The sequence below is a fragment of the Ziziphus jujuba genome, chromosome 9 (assembly GCF_031755915.1).
Source record: "Ziziphus jujuba cultivar Dongzao chromosome 9, ASM3175591v1".
NCBI lineage: Eukaryota > Viridiplantae > Streptophyta > Magnoliopsida > Rosales > Rhamnaceae > Ziziphus > Ziziphus jujuba.
In genome coordinates this window covers 3,130,032-3,145,849 of record NC_083387.1, presented here as the reverse complement: position 1 = coordinate 3,145,849, position 15,818 = coordinate 3,130,032, and the positions used below count along the sequence as shown (strand labels likewise).

Here is a 15,818-nt window from a genome sequence, read left to right as displayed (position 1 = left end):
ACCCTAACTCAATAGGCCACGACATATCAACTTAAATACCTCCTCCAATTAAAATTGATTTGCTCAGCCTAATGTTGGCTACGGAAACGTTCTGCTTTAAGAACAAGCCCAGTCCAATAAGATAAAGCCCAATATTTCAAAATTCTTGATCGTTAAAATTTTTAATTCTATCCGTGCCCGATGATGAAGCTGCCAATCTGTCTTTTTGGTCAGAAACTCAGACGATGCTGTCAATTTTGTCAACAAATTAAAACTGGGCACCAACCTGTTAATCAATCTTTTTATGGACAAAAACGCATCACGATGCGTTTTAAACCATCCAATTATATATATTTATTTATTTTTTAACTTTTATCTTACTTCAAATCTTCATCGTTTTCCAACCTTTATTTTATCAAATAACAATTGAAACATAAATTAGTACAGACGAACAATAAAAAGAGGTGAGAAGGAGGGATATTCCTACTACTACGCAATCCAATCCAAGGCAAGCTTAACCAGAATAACAAAGAAATGGGCAAAAAGAAAAGGAGGCTATACTCAAAAAGTTAAGCAATGAATGATTTCCTTTACACTGGCAGCATGGCGGGACCAAAATACACAACCCTCAAAGCCATACAATTTGCTCATTAATCGCTAGGCTAAAGCTAGAAGCAACTATTAACATACAATGCTCCTAAAACTGTACTTTCAAGAAGACCCAAAAAAAAAGGAAAAAAGAAAAGAAAGTGTATCCGTCAGTTCTGGAATGACCGCACCAGCATAGTTCCAAAAATTCCTCCACAAGCGCTGTTTCTGCCTTTTACCATCTGGTAATTAAGGGAAACAAAAACTTGTATTCCTTTCCTAATTATCAACAATCAGTTAGCTATGCCCTTACATAAATGGTTTACTCTGTTAAATAGCTACCATCAAATACCCTTGCTTTCTACTGTCAACTAGCCTGGTTTGACAGAATCATCACTTCAGGAGCACCGCAAGGACTACCTCCAGCAGAAGCACAATGAAGAGCCACACCTGATGTATTTCCTGCGTTGCATAGAGTTTCAGGATTACACTGTACAGCACTTGCATGATCAACCTGAGAATCAAAATCAGATATTTTCAAGGATTTGGCATTTAGCTTTGGTCTATCATTCATATCAGTAGGAACATCACCAAGTGCCATGGTACGAACTTCTTTTGGGTCCTGGACACCATGCACAGTAACCACAAGTGAACTGGAATTCACCTCCTTCGCTTTGCAAACTCCATTAGTCTCAAGATGAGCCCCACAAGAAGGATAACATTCAGTGTCAACTAGAGCAGACATACCCACCTCACAAGTGTCTATCCTATTGCCTTGAAAAGCCCTATTGCAAAATTCAGCAGGCAAGGATGAGTGACAACCTTCAGAATTTTCTGTCAATGAACTTTGACGAACTAGCTCAGGCGGCAAATTGCTACATATGGGCAGAATCTGAGGAAAACCACCTTGGGTATGCAACTGGTTGTATTCCACTCTATGAATGTCAACCTTCTTGTCTTCTGAACAATGTTCAGAATTGTGACACTTCAAATTCCTATTGTCAGTCAATATTTGGCTTTTAGCCTCTGAATCAAGGGAAATAGTGTTTTCACCAGATGTATTTAACTCCAATAGAGGAGCCTTTTCCTGAGGTTCAGCAGTATTAATTGCGGTAAAGTGGTTTACAGAGCCTTCATTATGAGAAGTGAAATTGTTCTTAGCACTGCTATCTTCTTCTTTTCCCTCGTAGTTGGCACTTTCCATACTCTCCCCGAAAGCACAGAAAATTGGTCTTCCACAATGAATTGCTTCAGATTTAATCAAAGGTAACATGAAAGTTTTACTTTCCTCTCCAGAAGCACCATGAAGGTTTGGTCTTCTGTCCAACTCCACTTTCTTTTCATCAAGAAATGGAATGGTAGAACCAGAAACATACTGATATTCACCTATCAGTTCGGTTTGTTCATGAAGAACATCCACTGAACCTAGAGGATTCATATTTGTTTTTTCTTTTGCTTCAGAATTATCTTGAGCCGCATCAATCCGACCAAGAGATTTTGGATCTGTAGCAGAATTTGTTAAGTTCATAGCCTCACTCGTTAGGTCAGATGTTCCATTTGAGGGCCCATCAGGAAGCTGCATATTGGGATCAACAGCAGGTAGTAAAGTTGCTTCACTGGAAACATTTAAATCAAACCCGCCTTTACATGTCTCATTAGCATTACACAAGACCCCCTGCAGGCTTTTGCCCTTTTCAGTGGATCTTGAACCTGCAAGAATATGGAAGCAATCATGCCATTAAAAATTTAACATATAAATAACCGGAAGAATTTGTGTGCACTGTTGATGCAATAAATACCTTCCATGTTTGGCAAAAAGTAGAATATGAAAAAAAAAAAAAAAAATTTACCTTCTCTGATAATTACATTTTCTTCCACGACTGGAAGCTTCAGTAGAGGTTTCTGCAACATGTCTACACCGGGAAAAACCAACATATTTTTGTTTTTCATTTTCCTCTTGCTTGATACTTCAAGGGGCTTGAAACCAAAGATGGAAGTCCAAGTTTCTCTAAGTTCAGAGATAGCAGGTATTACTAATCTCTCAACATCTAGAGAACAGAGAACCTGATGGCAAATTACATTTCAGACAATCTCATTATGCAGGATAACAAATGAAGAAACTAACTTGAGAATTAAACCACATTAGAAGACACCTGTACATTAAAAGCAAACCCAGAAAGGTACTTGCTTTTTTTCTTTTTTTTCTTTTTTTTTTCCTATTCTACTTTTATTGCTTAATGCAAGATTTTTTATTTTTAGAGGAAAAAAAAAAAAGTACTTGTCATGAACATACATATTCAATTGCACCTAGAAGCCTCCGGCACATTCCTTGGCGCCTGTACATATGGCGGGTCCCAATGAATGGCATCTCAGCTAATTGGTTTCCATGGATCCTATTCACCAAGCATAAGGAAATAACATTGTGAGCAATAAAATCTTGCATCATGCACACAAGCACAATATTGTAGTCATTCCCCTGGGCCCAGGCCTCGGAATACCAAATGTGAACAATCATTCTCATGAAGCAGTAATTGGCCATAACCAAAAATAGGTAAGAAAGCACTACAAGTCCATTAAGCAAACACATTCATGATTTATTTATGCATATGAGAATATAGGAACAATGAATAAACTCAAACACAAAACTGAAAACACATCTAACCATTTTCAAGTGATAATGTAAATGCCATCCAACAAGAAGAATGCCAAAGAACTAAAAAAGGTAAAGTTTGACAATATTAAATCTCAGCAGAAGCATACCGAATTGAAGCTGCACAGACAATCTCATCATCTCTTTCTAGAATTGCAGTAAAGAATCCACTATAGTTCAGACGGTTAAAATTTGACCTGATAAAAGGACAATAATTAATTAATAAGACAAGAGAACAAGCCTATTTCAAATGCTGAGATATAGATTAATTATGGGCAAATTTGTCCTTTTACATATCAATGGATGTTTGAAGATAACAAACATGCACACAAACGGAGGGTAGCGGACAAAGTCTACTTACCCACAGTTGTAGACAATATTATGAATCAGATTGATCCCACTTCTGTGATCAACAATGGGCAAAAAGCACTCATCCATTATATACAATGCAACAGCTAGCTTGGAATTGCACTCAATCATGTTTGAATTACATTCAACCATCTCCGGTGTGTCAAGCAGAGATTTACAAGAGCCAACATCAGATCGGCGCACAAGAGTCCATGAAAATCCTTCTTCCATTTCATGCTTAACTCCCAGAAGAATCTGTAGTTTCTTGAAGAGCTGATAGAAAAGAAATACCAGCAATCATTACAAGATATGGAAATTACAACTTGGATTGAAATTTTTGTGTCAACATGAAATATGCTTCGCTCGTATTTGGCAATCATTACAAAAGCGGAAAAAAAATAAAGACAAAAAAGTACAAAACTAAAAAAGAAAAACAAAACTTCTTGTAATGAATCTTCACAATAAATGCATATATGTCACTAGCAAAGCTATATGAAAGTTTCAGATTTTACAAAAGCGAATATTTGATAGTCTAACCATGATGACAATCACACGAGACATTTATATCCCAGTAAGACCAGACAAATTCCTTCCCAATCCTTCCAAATAGAAAACCTTAGTTTTGCCATAATTGGCTTGCACACTTAACTTTGGGTGACAAGCATCCACTAACAACTTTGATGGGGAAAACAAAGAATTTCCAGGATGCCTACAACAAGGTAAGCATGCCAGCCCACTATAGAATTTTTGTAGAAAACCTTACTGTCAGGAAGGATAGATCATCAATAGTGTGTGTTAGAGTAACATTTTCATTTTAGGAGCCAAAATTATGCTCATTTATAGTGGAAATAGAAAATGATATTTGAAAACTATAGATGCCAATGAAATTGGATGATTTGCATGGTAAACCTAATATTCAGAGAGTTTTACATAGAAAGGTAAAGCGTAACAAACAACTCCCAGAAGCTTTCATGACCATGTGAAACACTACAGCTTATGGCACACCTAACATGTCAAGCATGCTCTACGTTTCCCAAAAGAAAACCCTTATATTTATACTCTGCTGGGAGAGATCTATTGACAGGTAGTTTATGTGTAACAATTTTAAAACAGAGCCTCTAAGTTAGAAATGTTTTTTTGGGGATAGGAAAATACTGCCGACAGTTCTTTAGTTTATTGATTGAATTCATAAATGCATGGATAAAGAACATTGAACTTTTGACTCCCAAAATTTCATTCTCTTACACATTGTAATGGTTGTAACCTCACCAATGAATACATTCAAATTCAAGGCTCTAAATTACAATTTGAAATGCATGTTGAACTTGAAAATATGATTGATGCTATTCACTCATAGTCATGCCACTTTGAACTTGAAAACTCTTTCGACTGCCTTGTCATAATGATTGATAGTATGATAGCATACTGGTTTCCCGACAGACCAGGAAACCAACCATTACTATAGCAAAGTGTTTTATCAGCACTTAAATAATGTACCAAAAGTAGAGGAAATACTGACTCTTATTACAGAAAAGGAATGAATGTGGCAAACTGTGATATAAGAGAAAAGTAGTGAGAATAATATTAGGAAGAAAATGGGACCTCAAGATTGGACCCAGGTCACTATCAGAAAGAACTTAACCGCAGAACTTAAAGTCGAAATAGGCTTAAACAAAATATAATTTTGACCATATAACAGCATTTGCATCCTTTAAACAGTTCTTTCACATTCTTGTGTGTCTAAACTGAAGAAAGATAAGGTATCCAACTCTTCTACAGGTCGAACGCCTGAAAGTTCCTCGTTTGACCTTGCCCCATTGCAAGGAACATGCATTCACAACATTATTATTTTTCCCAACTGACATGCTCATACACCATGAAAATTGCCACTAGTACATCAAACTGCAATAACATCCAGCAGAACGTCACAATTTCAAGCTACATATTAAAGTAACAAGTAATACCTTTTGACATTTCCTTCCACAGAAGGATGGACTACAGGAATCATCATACACTGCATCATTTGCCTGAGTACAGAATTGGTGATCTACAACAGTAAAAATCCATTAGCATTTTCCCGAGAAGTAAATAAAATGGTAATACAATCCAAATCACCATAAGATTGAATTAATACATTTCTCCTCACACAAATGGCAAGTTAGTAATGCTGATGTAGCTAAATAATTATCATCATCCTTTTGACATGTATTTCCACCAACCATCCAACAAAACTTGCATGAACAATATACACAGTGCCAATCACCAGAAGGGAATTTCTGCACAAGAAAGAGAAAGAAAAGGGTGGTTCATCTGCTGCTAGAATAAATACCCACAACATTTTCATATATACCAAACTACCAGCAGAAAAAGAAAAACAACTATTCAGATATGCCATTCCCATTCAGGAATAAATAATAGTGCCATAAAGCAAATTCATTACAGGATTTTCACATCCCTTAATTGTAGGATTCTGTTGCCTGAATATCAAAAAGGATATCTCTTGACGACATCAAAAATATCAAAAAGTAAAACAAGGACACGAAATTTTAGCCTCACAATTAATGTATAGCCATAATAAGACAGAAATAAGCAATGATGTCTTTCTCCACTAATATTTTTAACCCATTCTTGTCCTCAAATTAAAAGAAAATAATATTTCTGAGGTCAACATTCAAGGATTTACAGTATGCCATCAAATTAAAAAAATTAGAAACAAAATAAAAAAAATTCACATGGGGGCCAACGTTAAAATATAAACAAGAAATTAAATCTTTTGACACATTTAAGGCAGTCAGGAAGACTGAGAATAACAAATTAAATAATTAATGCAATTAAAATAACCAATAAAGGTAATGAAATGCATGCATACTTTTATATCTAAACAACTTTGATGGAACGTAGATGGGCAACCGTCACAACAGATCAAGTCTCCACCATCGCCACAGATGCCACATGTATCATCATTCGGGTCTTCACCATTGACATCTATGAAATGAAATGCCTGGCATTCAGATTCCTGTTGTTTATTCCAAGAGTCTAGCAGGCATTGTAAGAGGGAAGTCCCAGACTCTAAAAATATGTTTTTATATGGCTCACAGAGTTTACTTCCAGCATGTGTTTCAAATTTTGAAATTGTTATGACTTCATTACAGCAATCACAATAAATGCCATCTCTTGTAATTCTACCCTCAAGCAACACACGTGTCTTTCTTCGGTTCATGTAATGCACCTTCCCATTCAGTGAGACAGTTCCCAAGTCAATCATCCAAGCAAGAACAGTTCTTTTTCCATCATATGGGATGTAACCATCAGCATCCGAATCTCCTCCCTCCATGGAGTTGCGGACCAACAAAGCACATCGCTTTCTACCTTGGGTTTTCTGTTGGTTATGATCGCGGACCAAATGTGGCATTCGCTTGTGCATTGTTTCTTTTTCCTTTGCCCTTCGCTTAGGTGACTTACCATTCAGTTTCTTTTTCTGCTTTTTGTTACCAATAACTCCAATTTTTTTTTCACCTTTTCCCTCCCTCCTGCTTTTTCCTTTATCATCCCTTTCCTTAACAATGACCTTTTTTAGTACATTAAGTTCCTGCTCTGGTAACGGAGAAAATTTGAAACCAGTCTTATAAATATTAGAATCACCATTTTCATAGTGCATTTTAAGCTTTTCATAAGCCAAAGTGACCGACCAATGAGTCTTTCCTTCTGGATTAACATACACAGCATCTTTGTAATCTCTGCCGAATCTAGGCCTATATTCAATTGTCCAACCTGCATCCTGAAGTATGTCTATTATTTTATCTCTAACTGACTGCCGTGCAGAAGGCGATTTTATTTCTCCAACTTTCTCTGTGTTCTTCTCTTCTCTAATATCCATCTTTTCCTTGGCGTTGATAATTGCCTTGGATCTGTTCTCTAATGAGGCTTTATTGTCCTTGGTCACCAAATCCATCCCATCTTTATTCTTCTTAGGTGATGAAAATCTCACGTTGGATTCTTCTGCAATAAGCACCCTCTGCCCATGTAAACTGTTAGCTGCTGCATTCTGCTTCATTTTACCTTGCAACTTCAAATTAATTTTGCTTTTAATACCCGATTTCCCCTTACTTACCTGCACCTTCGGAGGCATCCCACGCTTAACTTTTAATTTCTTACTCAATCCACCATAAAATGCATCACTCTCTTGCACCTTTACAGCTCTCTCACACTTACGTTTCAATTTCTTCCTCAACCCACCATCAGAAGCATCGTTATCTTGCACTTTTGGAGGTCTACCGCGCTTAAGATTCAATTTCTTCCTCAAGCCATCAGATCCATCACCGGCTTGCACCTTTGGAGGCCTCCCACGCTTAAGTTTCAACTTCTTCCTCAAGCCAACATCAACTGAATCAGACTCTTGCACCTTTCGGGGTCTCCCACGCTTACCTTTCGACTGCTTCATCAACTCATTATCAAGTGCATTAATCACATTGTTGTCCACTTTACAAGGTCTCCCACGCTTAAGTTTCTTCTTCTTCAATCCACTGGCTGATAAACCATTCTCTACCTTTCCCAATTTGGGAGGTCTCCCACGCTTACCTTTGGGCTTCTTTTCCAGGCCCTCAACCAATTGATGGCTCATTTCCTCCTTCACCTCAACACATTTCATTTCAGACCCATCAACGCCTCCACTTTTCTCCACAGCAACAACTTCATCCTCTGTGTTATTACTCCCAGTCCCACCTTTCACTGCAAACCTTGACCGCAGAACCCTACCAACAATTCGCTCTTTACCAGTCAACACTTCTGCTTCTACTTTCTTATTCTCAGTGTCAATGTTAGTAATTTTCTCACCACTATCCACCATCTTTTTGTTCCTCTCATTCTCAGTTAGTCCATCATTTCTCCTACCCTTGTCACCATCTTCTCCAGAGTGCTCCCCCAACCCATCGCCCTGCTTCTCAATTTCCATGCCCAGCGACTCTCCCACAGGTCCAGGATCACCTAAATCCAAATGCAGAATATTTTCACCGCCCTTATTACAACTTTCTTGTTTCTCTTCATCCCCTTTTTTCTCATCATTCACAGTAAGTCCCCAAGATCTCAAGCCTTCTTTCATCTCCTACACAACCAAACAGAACCCTAACCCGAATTCCAGCTTCTTCACACTAAAACAACCTCACCAAGCCAAGACGAAACGCAGGCATACACAATTCCCCATTAACTCTACTCCATTGCCAAAAAAGCATCAGTACAAATAAGCCAGCAGCTGAAACTAGCCTCGCCCTCTGAAAATCAAACAAAAATCATGCAGAAAAAAAAAAAAAAAAACAAGTAGGAATAAAACCAGATCAAAGGTGGAAGGAGGCTGATTGAGCTCACCTAATGCAGCAAACTGGACGAAATTTCTTGATCCTACGGCATCGTTGTCGACACGTGCAGGAAAAGCTTCAACGATTTGGGCATGGCGTTTTGCGAAATTCGGGAGGGAATCGGTGTTTGGAGAGAGAAGGTTTAGAGAGAGAAAAAATTGGGATGTAGCAGGGGATTTTTTAAGGTTTTTGGGAGCTCAAAGTTTTTATTTTATTCAATTACTATTTCATTTTTGTATTTTTGTATTTTTTTGTTTTTTTAAGTTTTTGATGCTGTTGCAGGTGTAGCATGGTTTTTGTAGAAGCAGTGAAGAAAAGGAGAAAAGGGAAGTTGCAGGGGTGGGCGGGATTGTAAATTCGTCTTTCTCTGTTTTAATTTTTTTATTTTTATTTTTTTATTTTTGACTCTCATTTCTGATTTCCCTCCAATCTCCTTAATTTTATATTTTTCATATTACATATCCCCTGTTTTTTAAAATTAAAACAATGCAAAATGACTTCCTCTCTTGCCTTCGCTTACAGGGCTCAATGCTTCCTGGCACCAAACCCGTAACATAAGGGACACGCTTCTCGAGAAGTGACATTTTTTTTTTTTTTCAAAATTTACGTTTGGTAAATATATAATGTCCAAGTCATCTGCGGACATAAATATGATCATTTTATAATCAAGCTTACAATTTTACTTCTTTCTTCTTCTTCTTCTTTTTTCTTTTACTTTTTGAAATTTACGGTTTTCAAACTTTGGCTCCAAATATTCTAAAATAAAATAACACTTTCGCTCCTTATAATATAAACCTTACATATTACATAACTTAAAAATAAAATAAACATAAAAACGGAAGTAAGGTCGAAGGAAAAAATAAATAAAAAGAAGACGAAAAATAATTGCTACTCTTTGTCATGTATAATTATATCCAGAACGAACATAAAATATAAAAAATCATATTACGTTATAATTATTAATTTTTTTGTGTTTTGTTATCATCTGCGGGTGGGCTTTTCTGGTAAATAGGATGGTTCAAAAATCAAAAGAAAAGACGTTTCCAGTTAAATGTGATTTTTATTTTTTTTATTAATTATTTGGGGATTTATAATCTTGCAACATAGCTTAACAACCCGAAAATTGAAACCTGCCGCCAAACATAATTAGGATCCCCTTTTTCCAAATTACTAGAAATCAATTAAAACATTAGATCAAAATTGCAAATATTTACTAACGAAATTATAAGCATCTCCCATTCTCTTTTCTTTGCCAAGTGAATGACATCAACCCAAAATTTAGAACTGACTAAATAACAATGTAAGATAAGGAACGAAATAATCGAATGGAAAAAAAGAAACATACATGAAAAGATTTTTTAAAAATAAAATTAAATAATAATAAATAAATAAATAAACAAAAAGAGCTGACAATTCTCGAAGCAGAATGCAACCCCAAAAATTTTCAAAAACTCATTTCTTCTTCCCACCTTTTGCAGCATCACCAGCCTTGGTCTGGACAAGCAACAAGATAAGACATTAATAATAATAATATAATAAAGTCTACAAGATGATATTGGCAGAAAGAACCAGAGTTATATACAAATATATGTTTTTGCCATTGCTAAGCAGGAAACAAGGTTTTTTGAGGCCATGCATGTGAAACGTGATCATATTGTAAGATGCAGCACAAAAAAGAAAAATGTCTTACCTTCTTTACTCCACGAATCTTCTTGGCTCTGTTCTTTCTTTCCTTTAACTGTTTCCTTGATTTCTCCTGCTTCGTATCTAGTCCATTCTGCACATATTTCACAAGGTTTGGAGTGTTGTTTATTGAATAATTGTAACATAAAAAGCATGCTAATCAAGCCTACCCAATTCTCAAGTGAAACCCAAGTATAATGAGGCTTAATGAGCTACTCTTACACCTAACTCTCAGTAAAAAAAATCAATATGTAACTTGAGGGCTTATCAAACTCTTATCATGATCCGATATGAGGTTGATTACTCACCAAAGGCAGTTGATTACTCTTCAAAGGCAATGTATTAATGTATTAACAATGGTGGGACGGGATAAAAATGACAATTCATTTTCTGTTGTTAAAGGCTAGCTGACAGCATAAGTATGCACTAAAGACACAAACTCATTTTACCGTAAATTGTTGTACCATTCGATATATTTTTGGAGAAAACAAAAAGAAAAATGACCACCAGAAACATAAAAAAAAGAAGATTCCTTTCAAATAGAGTTAAATATATTAGATAGTTCAAATGCAGCATAGTATATTCCCTCGTTTTAACAATGTGATGCAAAAGGAATAGCAAAACCTTAAATAAAGCTATAATCAACAGTAAAGCTTTAGAGCCCTACGAGAAAAACACAACTCTAACAATCACTTAGTAAGAGAAACAAAGAGAATGAGTGGATAAAACAAGCATACCCTGACTAGCCTGTACTTGGGCTCATACTTCTTTGCGTTCTCCACAGAATCATAAATCAAACCAAAGCCAGTGGATTTCCCTCCTCCAAAATTGGTGCGAAACTCGAATACAAAGATAGCATTTGGATCCTTCACTTCATACATCCTTGCCAATTTGTCCTTCAATTCCACCTTCATTAGGGGAAAGTCAAAAAAGAGTTTCAATTAAGAGAACATGTTTTTCACCTAATCAAATAAAGCGAAAAAAACCCATAGGAGTAGTAATGAAGAAAATTAGGGAAAAACAAGAATATAAACTACTACAAATTATTGATTCAAGGAAACACAAAGTTCCAAAAGCCTTTTCTTTACATTTACAAAATACACATCCATTACAAATTGGACAAATAAATACTCAAAATTAATCCCATTTTACTTGAGAAAATCAACATAGAATGACATTCTAACTTGCAGAGCCAGCATGTAATAAACGACTGAATCACATATGCAAACTGAAAGACAGAGAGTCAGAGACCAAACCTTGGAAACATTTGGTCTTCCTGGATGGAGGACATCAATCACCTACATTTACAAAGAAGAACAAGTTTTGTTTAAAAAAAAAAAAAATGATCTCCATGTGCAAATACACGTCTTCTGTTACTACTTTTTTTTCAACTTTAGCAACAAAAGTACGAACGGTTACTATTGTATATCATACCTAGTTGAATGTGAAACTAAAATCCTAACACTAGATTGTTATATATGGAAGTTAGGTTTGTTTTCCTTTTTTTCTACGCTTTTTACTATTTGACCAAACAAGCCTTGTAATCGTAGTTAAAAGGAGCTCACAAATTGCTTCCTTGAGAGGAGACGGTTGGTCATGTACTTTCTCGTACGGATTGTAAACACCTTGCTATCCGCCATGGCTCTGTCTCTATCCGCCTATTACTTACCAATCCTGCTTTCTGCGTCTCCTCTCTTTGCTCGGGTTTGGTATTTTGTCAGTTGACACTGTACGGGGAAGATGAACCTATATGGGTTTAGGGTTCGGGAACCGCCAATTGGGCTGAACCTTACATGCAACCAGTATAACAAACCGTTTCTCCTATGTTACGTTTTTTTGGGCTGGGCCCCTTAGCCCCCAATCCCCAAAAAACCCGCCCAGAAAAGGGAATGACGGCAAAAAACATAACAACTAAAAAAAAAAAAAAAAAATCTGCTTCATAGAAGAGAGAGAAAAATACACTACACGGCTTTCTAATTTCAGCCATTGGTGATTAATTACACAATAAGGCATAAAGTGCCAAATGTCCATTGAGGCTGCTTTTTGATCTTAAATTTGTTTAGAAAGCTCAAATTGACTTTTGTTTTTTTAATGCGCTTCCGTCACTAATGATTTTAAGATGATAAAGAAAAGGGGAGAGAATTAATAAAACAAAACGCTGTTTGGTACTTATGATTAGTCTTGCACGAAAGACCTTTTTTTCACTGTGACCAATCGTCTTAGAAGCTACATTGGTCTTATTTCCACTTTTTTAAACTTACATTTGCTGGGTCATGAATGCCAGCTGCTTACATAGATCTCTTATATCCTAAAATTCAACTCCAAATAAGAAGATAAAAGAGAAAGAAACAGAGTTACAGAGAAACAAAGAAAAACTGAGATAAGAGTCGAAGTGCAGAAAATGCATAAGTATTTCATCTAATCATAAATATTACAGCTTTTATGGGAACCCCATATGATACAAGGTTGTTACACAAAGCAGGAAAAGGAAGTGGGATCATTTATGTGTATTTATACATAATATATATATGTATATATATATATATATGTTATGAAAGTCATGTACATTGAAATAAAGTTATCATCTTGAGGCAGGGGAGAGAGTGTAGGGAGACTTCATTTTGGTGGCAAAGAAGCTGTGCCTGACTCCACCAGTATTGACCATAAAACATGCACATCTTCACATGGACAGGACTTCACATCCTTGTATAAGATATATATCCCTCTCCCTGAACAAACACGGAAAGACATTAGAATATATAAGATTTTGAAGATGAATAGATACAGATGAGAGAAAATTAGTACTAATAGAAAAATTTGTGATTCGGAAACTACGAACGTTTTTTGTGGCCTGAGTGAAGACGATCCCAGAGCTTCTTGAGTGGGGAGACGAGGGAGTGAAGCCACCCCATTAGAAGGAGAAGTGAGTTTGGTTCATGGTAGGTGGAACTTCTGGGAAGGAATGAGAGGGGGTTTAAACACTTGGTTTTGCTTGGACAACGGTGACTTGTATACTACTATTGCTGTATATATTTTATCTTTCAGATTCCCTTTCAGGGAAATCATGCAAACAAAACATGTTGTCTTTGGTGCCATGTCCTTATCTCACACTTTTGTGTCTTGTGGAAGGGGCTAAACTCAAAGCTACAGCACAACAATCCTTTTAAACCCTTTCTCACTCACACTTTCATGCCCCAATAAAAACAAAATAAATAATGATAAACAAATAAATAAACTCTTTTATATTATGTGTGCCAGCATCACAAACATCACTTGTCTTTGAAGCCACAATTTCTTGATCATTTGCTACTCCATCACTTTTCTCTTTTTGTGGAGTACTAACGTCTTTGGTTAATTCTCTTTCTCTTGTAATCATTTTTCTACAAATTCTACTAACTTCTACCTTCTGGATAAGGTAGAGCAATCCTAAAAGCCATACGACACTACTCTTCCTCTTGACGTTTCCATAATTTGATGCATATATTAATAATTAAACTCTACGAATTATGAAACTACGCAAATTCATTGCATAAAAATATGGTTCATCACATATTTTATCAGTCATTTATAAAATTACCAGTGATTATCAAATGAGTATATATACAGATGGGGTTTTGTTTTTGATGTACCATTTAACCTATAAGAAGAAAATGAAAATTTAATATGGTGAATTCATTGTCAGTCGTGGGAAGTTGGTATTTTTGAGTTCTTTGTAAACTACCACAATAAATTTAAGATATAAGTAATTAAGAAAAAATATAAACTTTCATTACTCTGATTAGAAGTGATGATCATATGTGACCCAAACAAAAGTATTTTTACATATTAACTAATTCTGAATGCAACAGGAAGCCTAATACACAAGGGGTTGAATTTTAAACCGTGGAAAATAATTAGGACAAATCCGTGAATAAGAAACAACAAGAATAGATAATAAGTCCGGTAGAGTAGAAAGACAAATTTGGCAAAGATTTTACGAAGTAACTAGTGAAAAGTTGTCCCCATCATTAAAAGATTGAAAGCAAAAGACCCACCATCGTGCCACCCTCCTTGAATGTGATTTAAAATCTGAAATCAAAGGTATTATTCCGTATAGGCAATTTTTTGTCTCTCTAATTTCTAGAAGATTAAACACTTGCCATCTAACCATTATGGATCACGTGGGAAGGGTAAAAGAGTCTTTTCATCCTCAGTAGAGCTTTGGAATGGGCCTTCCCTTTGTATTCGCAGGACACTGCCCCTGTTTTCTCCCCATTCCTGATCCAAAATAAACAGGGCAGGCAATGGTGAAAATACAAAAATGTCTTATCTTTTGCACAAAATAATGGGAAATGATCAATAATTTTGTTCACCTTTCATTTACTCTATGAATTATCAATAATACCCTTCGTTTAATAAGGAAGTTGCTCTTGGAACATCCGTCCCAATTGTCCAATCCAAGCTCTGATTGCTTCTATAGCAAGAAGCATTAGTCTGTTATCAATGGTGAATTGGTAGGTCTTACCCTTGCTCAAGTTGTCCACCATTCTTCTCCATCCAACATTATTAAGGCTTTGAACACGACTGACAAAAGTTTACTTCACTGGTTGCAGAAAACTTTTTCAGTGATATTATTACGTACAAATCAAACTTTGCATTTTTAAGTTTTGCTTGGATCCTTAGGAGTGCTAATAGATTAGCCCATTTTGCTAATCAATGGATGATAACTCAATGTGTCACTAGTCTTATTTTGTTAGACCGGTTGCCATCTTCCTTTTTGGACTATATGATTCAAGAAATTGTACATGAGAAAACTTTCTAAGCTTAGATGTTATGGTTCAGCATATATTTTTTGGTTTCAATAAAATCCTAATTTTATCAAAAAAAAAAAAAACATATGAATTGAAAAACATAAAGCATGTTCTATGAATTAATCCACACAAAACCGAAGTGACCTGAATTGAGCTATCTCTTTTAAAAACCTGATTTTAAATTATCCCCTCTCAAATGTGGGAATGGTTTTGGTTTTTGGTTATATTCAAAACCTTGGGATTTTCTATTTTTCTGAGCTTGAGAATCTATAGTTATAAATTTATATAGACAATAAGATAAAAATATATAAAAATAGAGATATATATTTTTTTAAATTCTTTATCATACAAAATATTTGATACTATGTTCCCATTCAAGCGGGAACTTCTATTATAAGGCAGGATATGTATTGCTACAAAATCTTAAAC

At 35.7% G+C, this 15,818-nt stretch overlaps 2 protein-coding genes and 1 long non-coding RNA gene across 4 annotated transcripts; all 3 read right to left on the bottom strand.

Moving 5' to 3' along the window:
* Window positions 1-516: 516 nt before the first annotated feature.
* LOC107426430 (uncharacterized) lies at window positions 517-9,321 on the bottom strand. Of its 2 annotated transcripts, XM_025077150.3 has the most exons (10): window positions 8,927-9,321; window positions 6,435-8,832; window positions 5,700-5,841; window positions 5,530-5,612; window positions 3,579-3,838; window positions 3,328-3,414; window positions 2,861-2,960; window positions 2,418-2,631; window positions 1,178-2,277; window positions 517-1,081 (listed from the first exon to the last, which is right to left on the bottom strand). In XM_025077150.3, exons 2-10 carry the CDS (start codon window positions 8,661-8,663, stop codon window positions 935-937), a joined length of 4,362 nt encoding a protein of 1,453 aa, XP_024932918.3. In that variant the 5' UTR covers window positions 8,664-8,832; window positions 8,927-9,321; the 3' UTR covers window positions 517-934. The 2 variants fall into 2 exon arrangements, with proteins under 2 accessions (XP_024932918.3, XP_015892104.3); XM_016036618.4 differs by having other exon boundaries at window positions 517-2,277; window positions 8,927-9,318.
* Window positions 9,322-10,125: 804 nt separating this feature from the next.
* LOC107426423 (small ribosomal subunit protein eS24z) lies at window positions 10,126-12,406 on the bottom strand. The gene is made up of 5 exons (XM_016036612.4): window positions 12,165-12,406; window positions 11,856-11,897; window positions 11,337-11,507; window positions 10,607-10,693; window positions 10,126-10,410 (listed from the first exon to the last, which is right to left on the bottom strand). Exons 1-5 carry the CDS (start codon window positions 12,237-12,239, stop codon window positions 10,369-10,371), a joined length of 417 nt encoding a protein of 138 aa, XP_015892098.2. The 5' UTR covers window positions 12,240-12,406; the 3' UTR covers window positions 10,126-10,368.
* A 586-nt stretch (window positions 12,407-12,992) lies between these two features.
* On the bottom strand, window positions 12,993-13,709 carry LOC125424354 (uncharacterized). The gene is made up of 2 exons (XR_007243207.2): window positions 13,439-13,709; window positions 12,993-13,328 (listed from the first exon to the last, which is right to left on the bottom strand). It is a non-coding gene; the product is annotated as an uncharacterized LOC125424354 (long non-coding RNA).
* Window positions 13,710-15,818: the final 2,109 nt, after the last annotated feature.

Coding starts and splice junctions, on each gene's coding strand:
- LOC107426430 (XM_016036618.4), bottom strand. CDS start 8,663: ATGAAAGAAGGCTTGAGATCTTGGGGACTTACTGTGAATGATGAGAAA. Junction 3,415..3,578: donor AATATTGTCTACAACTGTGG/GTAAGTAGACTT, acceptor TCCTTTTATCAG/GTCAAATTTTAACCGTCTGA. Junction 2,632..2,860: donor TTCTAGGTGCAATTGAATAT/GTATGTTCATGA, acceptor ATTTGCCATCAG/GTTCTCTGTTCTCTAGATGT.
- LOC107426423 (XM_016036612.4), bottom strand. CDS start 12,239: ATGGCGGATAGCAAGGTGTTTACAATCCGTACGAGAAAGTACATGACC. Junction 11,898..12,164: donor TCCTCTCAAGGAAGCAATTT/GTGAGCTCCTTT, acceptor TTGTAAATGTAG/GTGATTGATGTCCTCCATCC. Junction 10,694..11,336: donor CCAAGTACAGGCTAGTCAGG/GTATGCTTGTTT, acceptor AAATATGTGCAG/AATGGACTAGATACGAAGCA.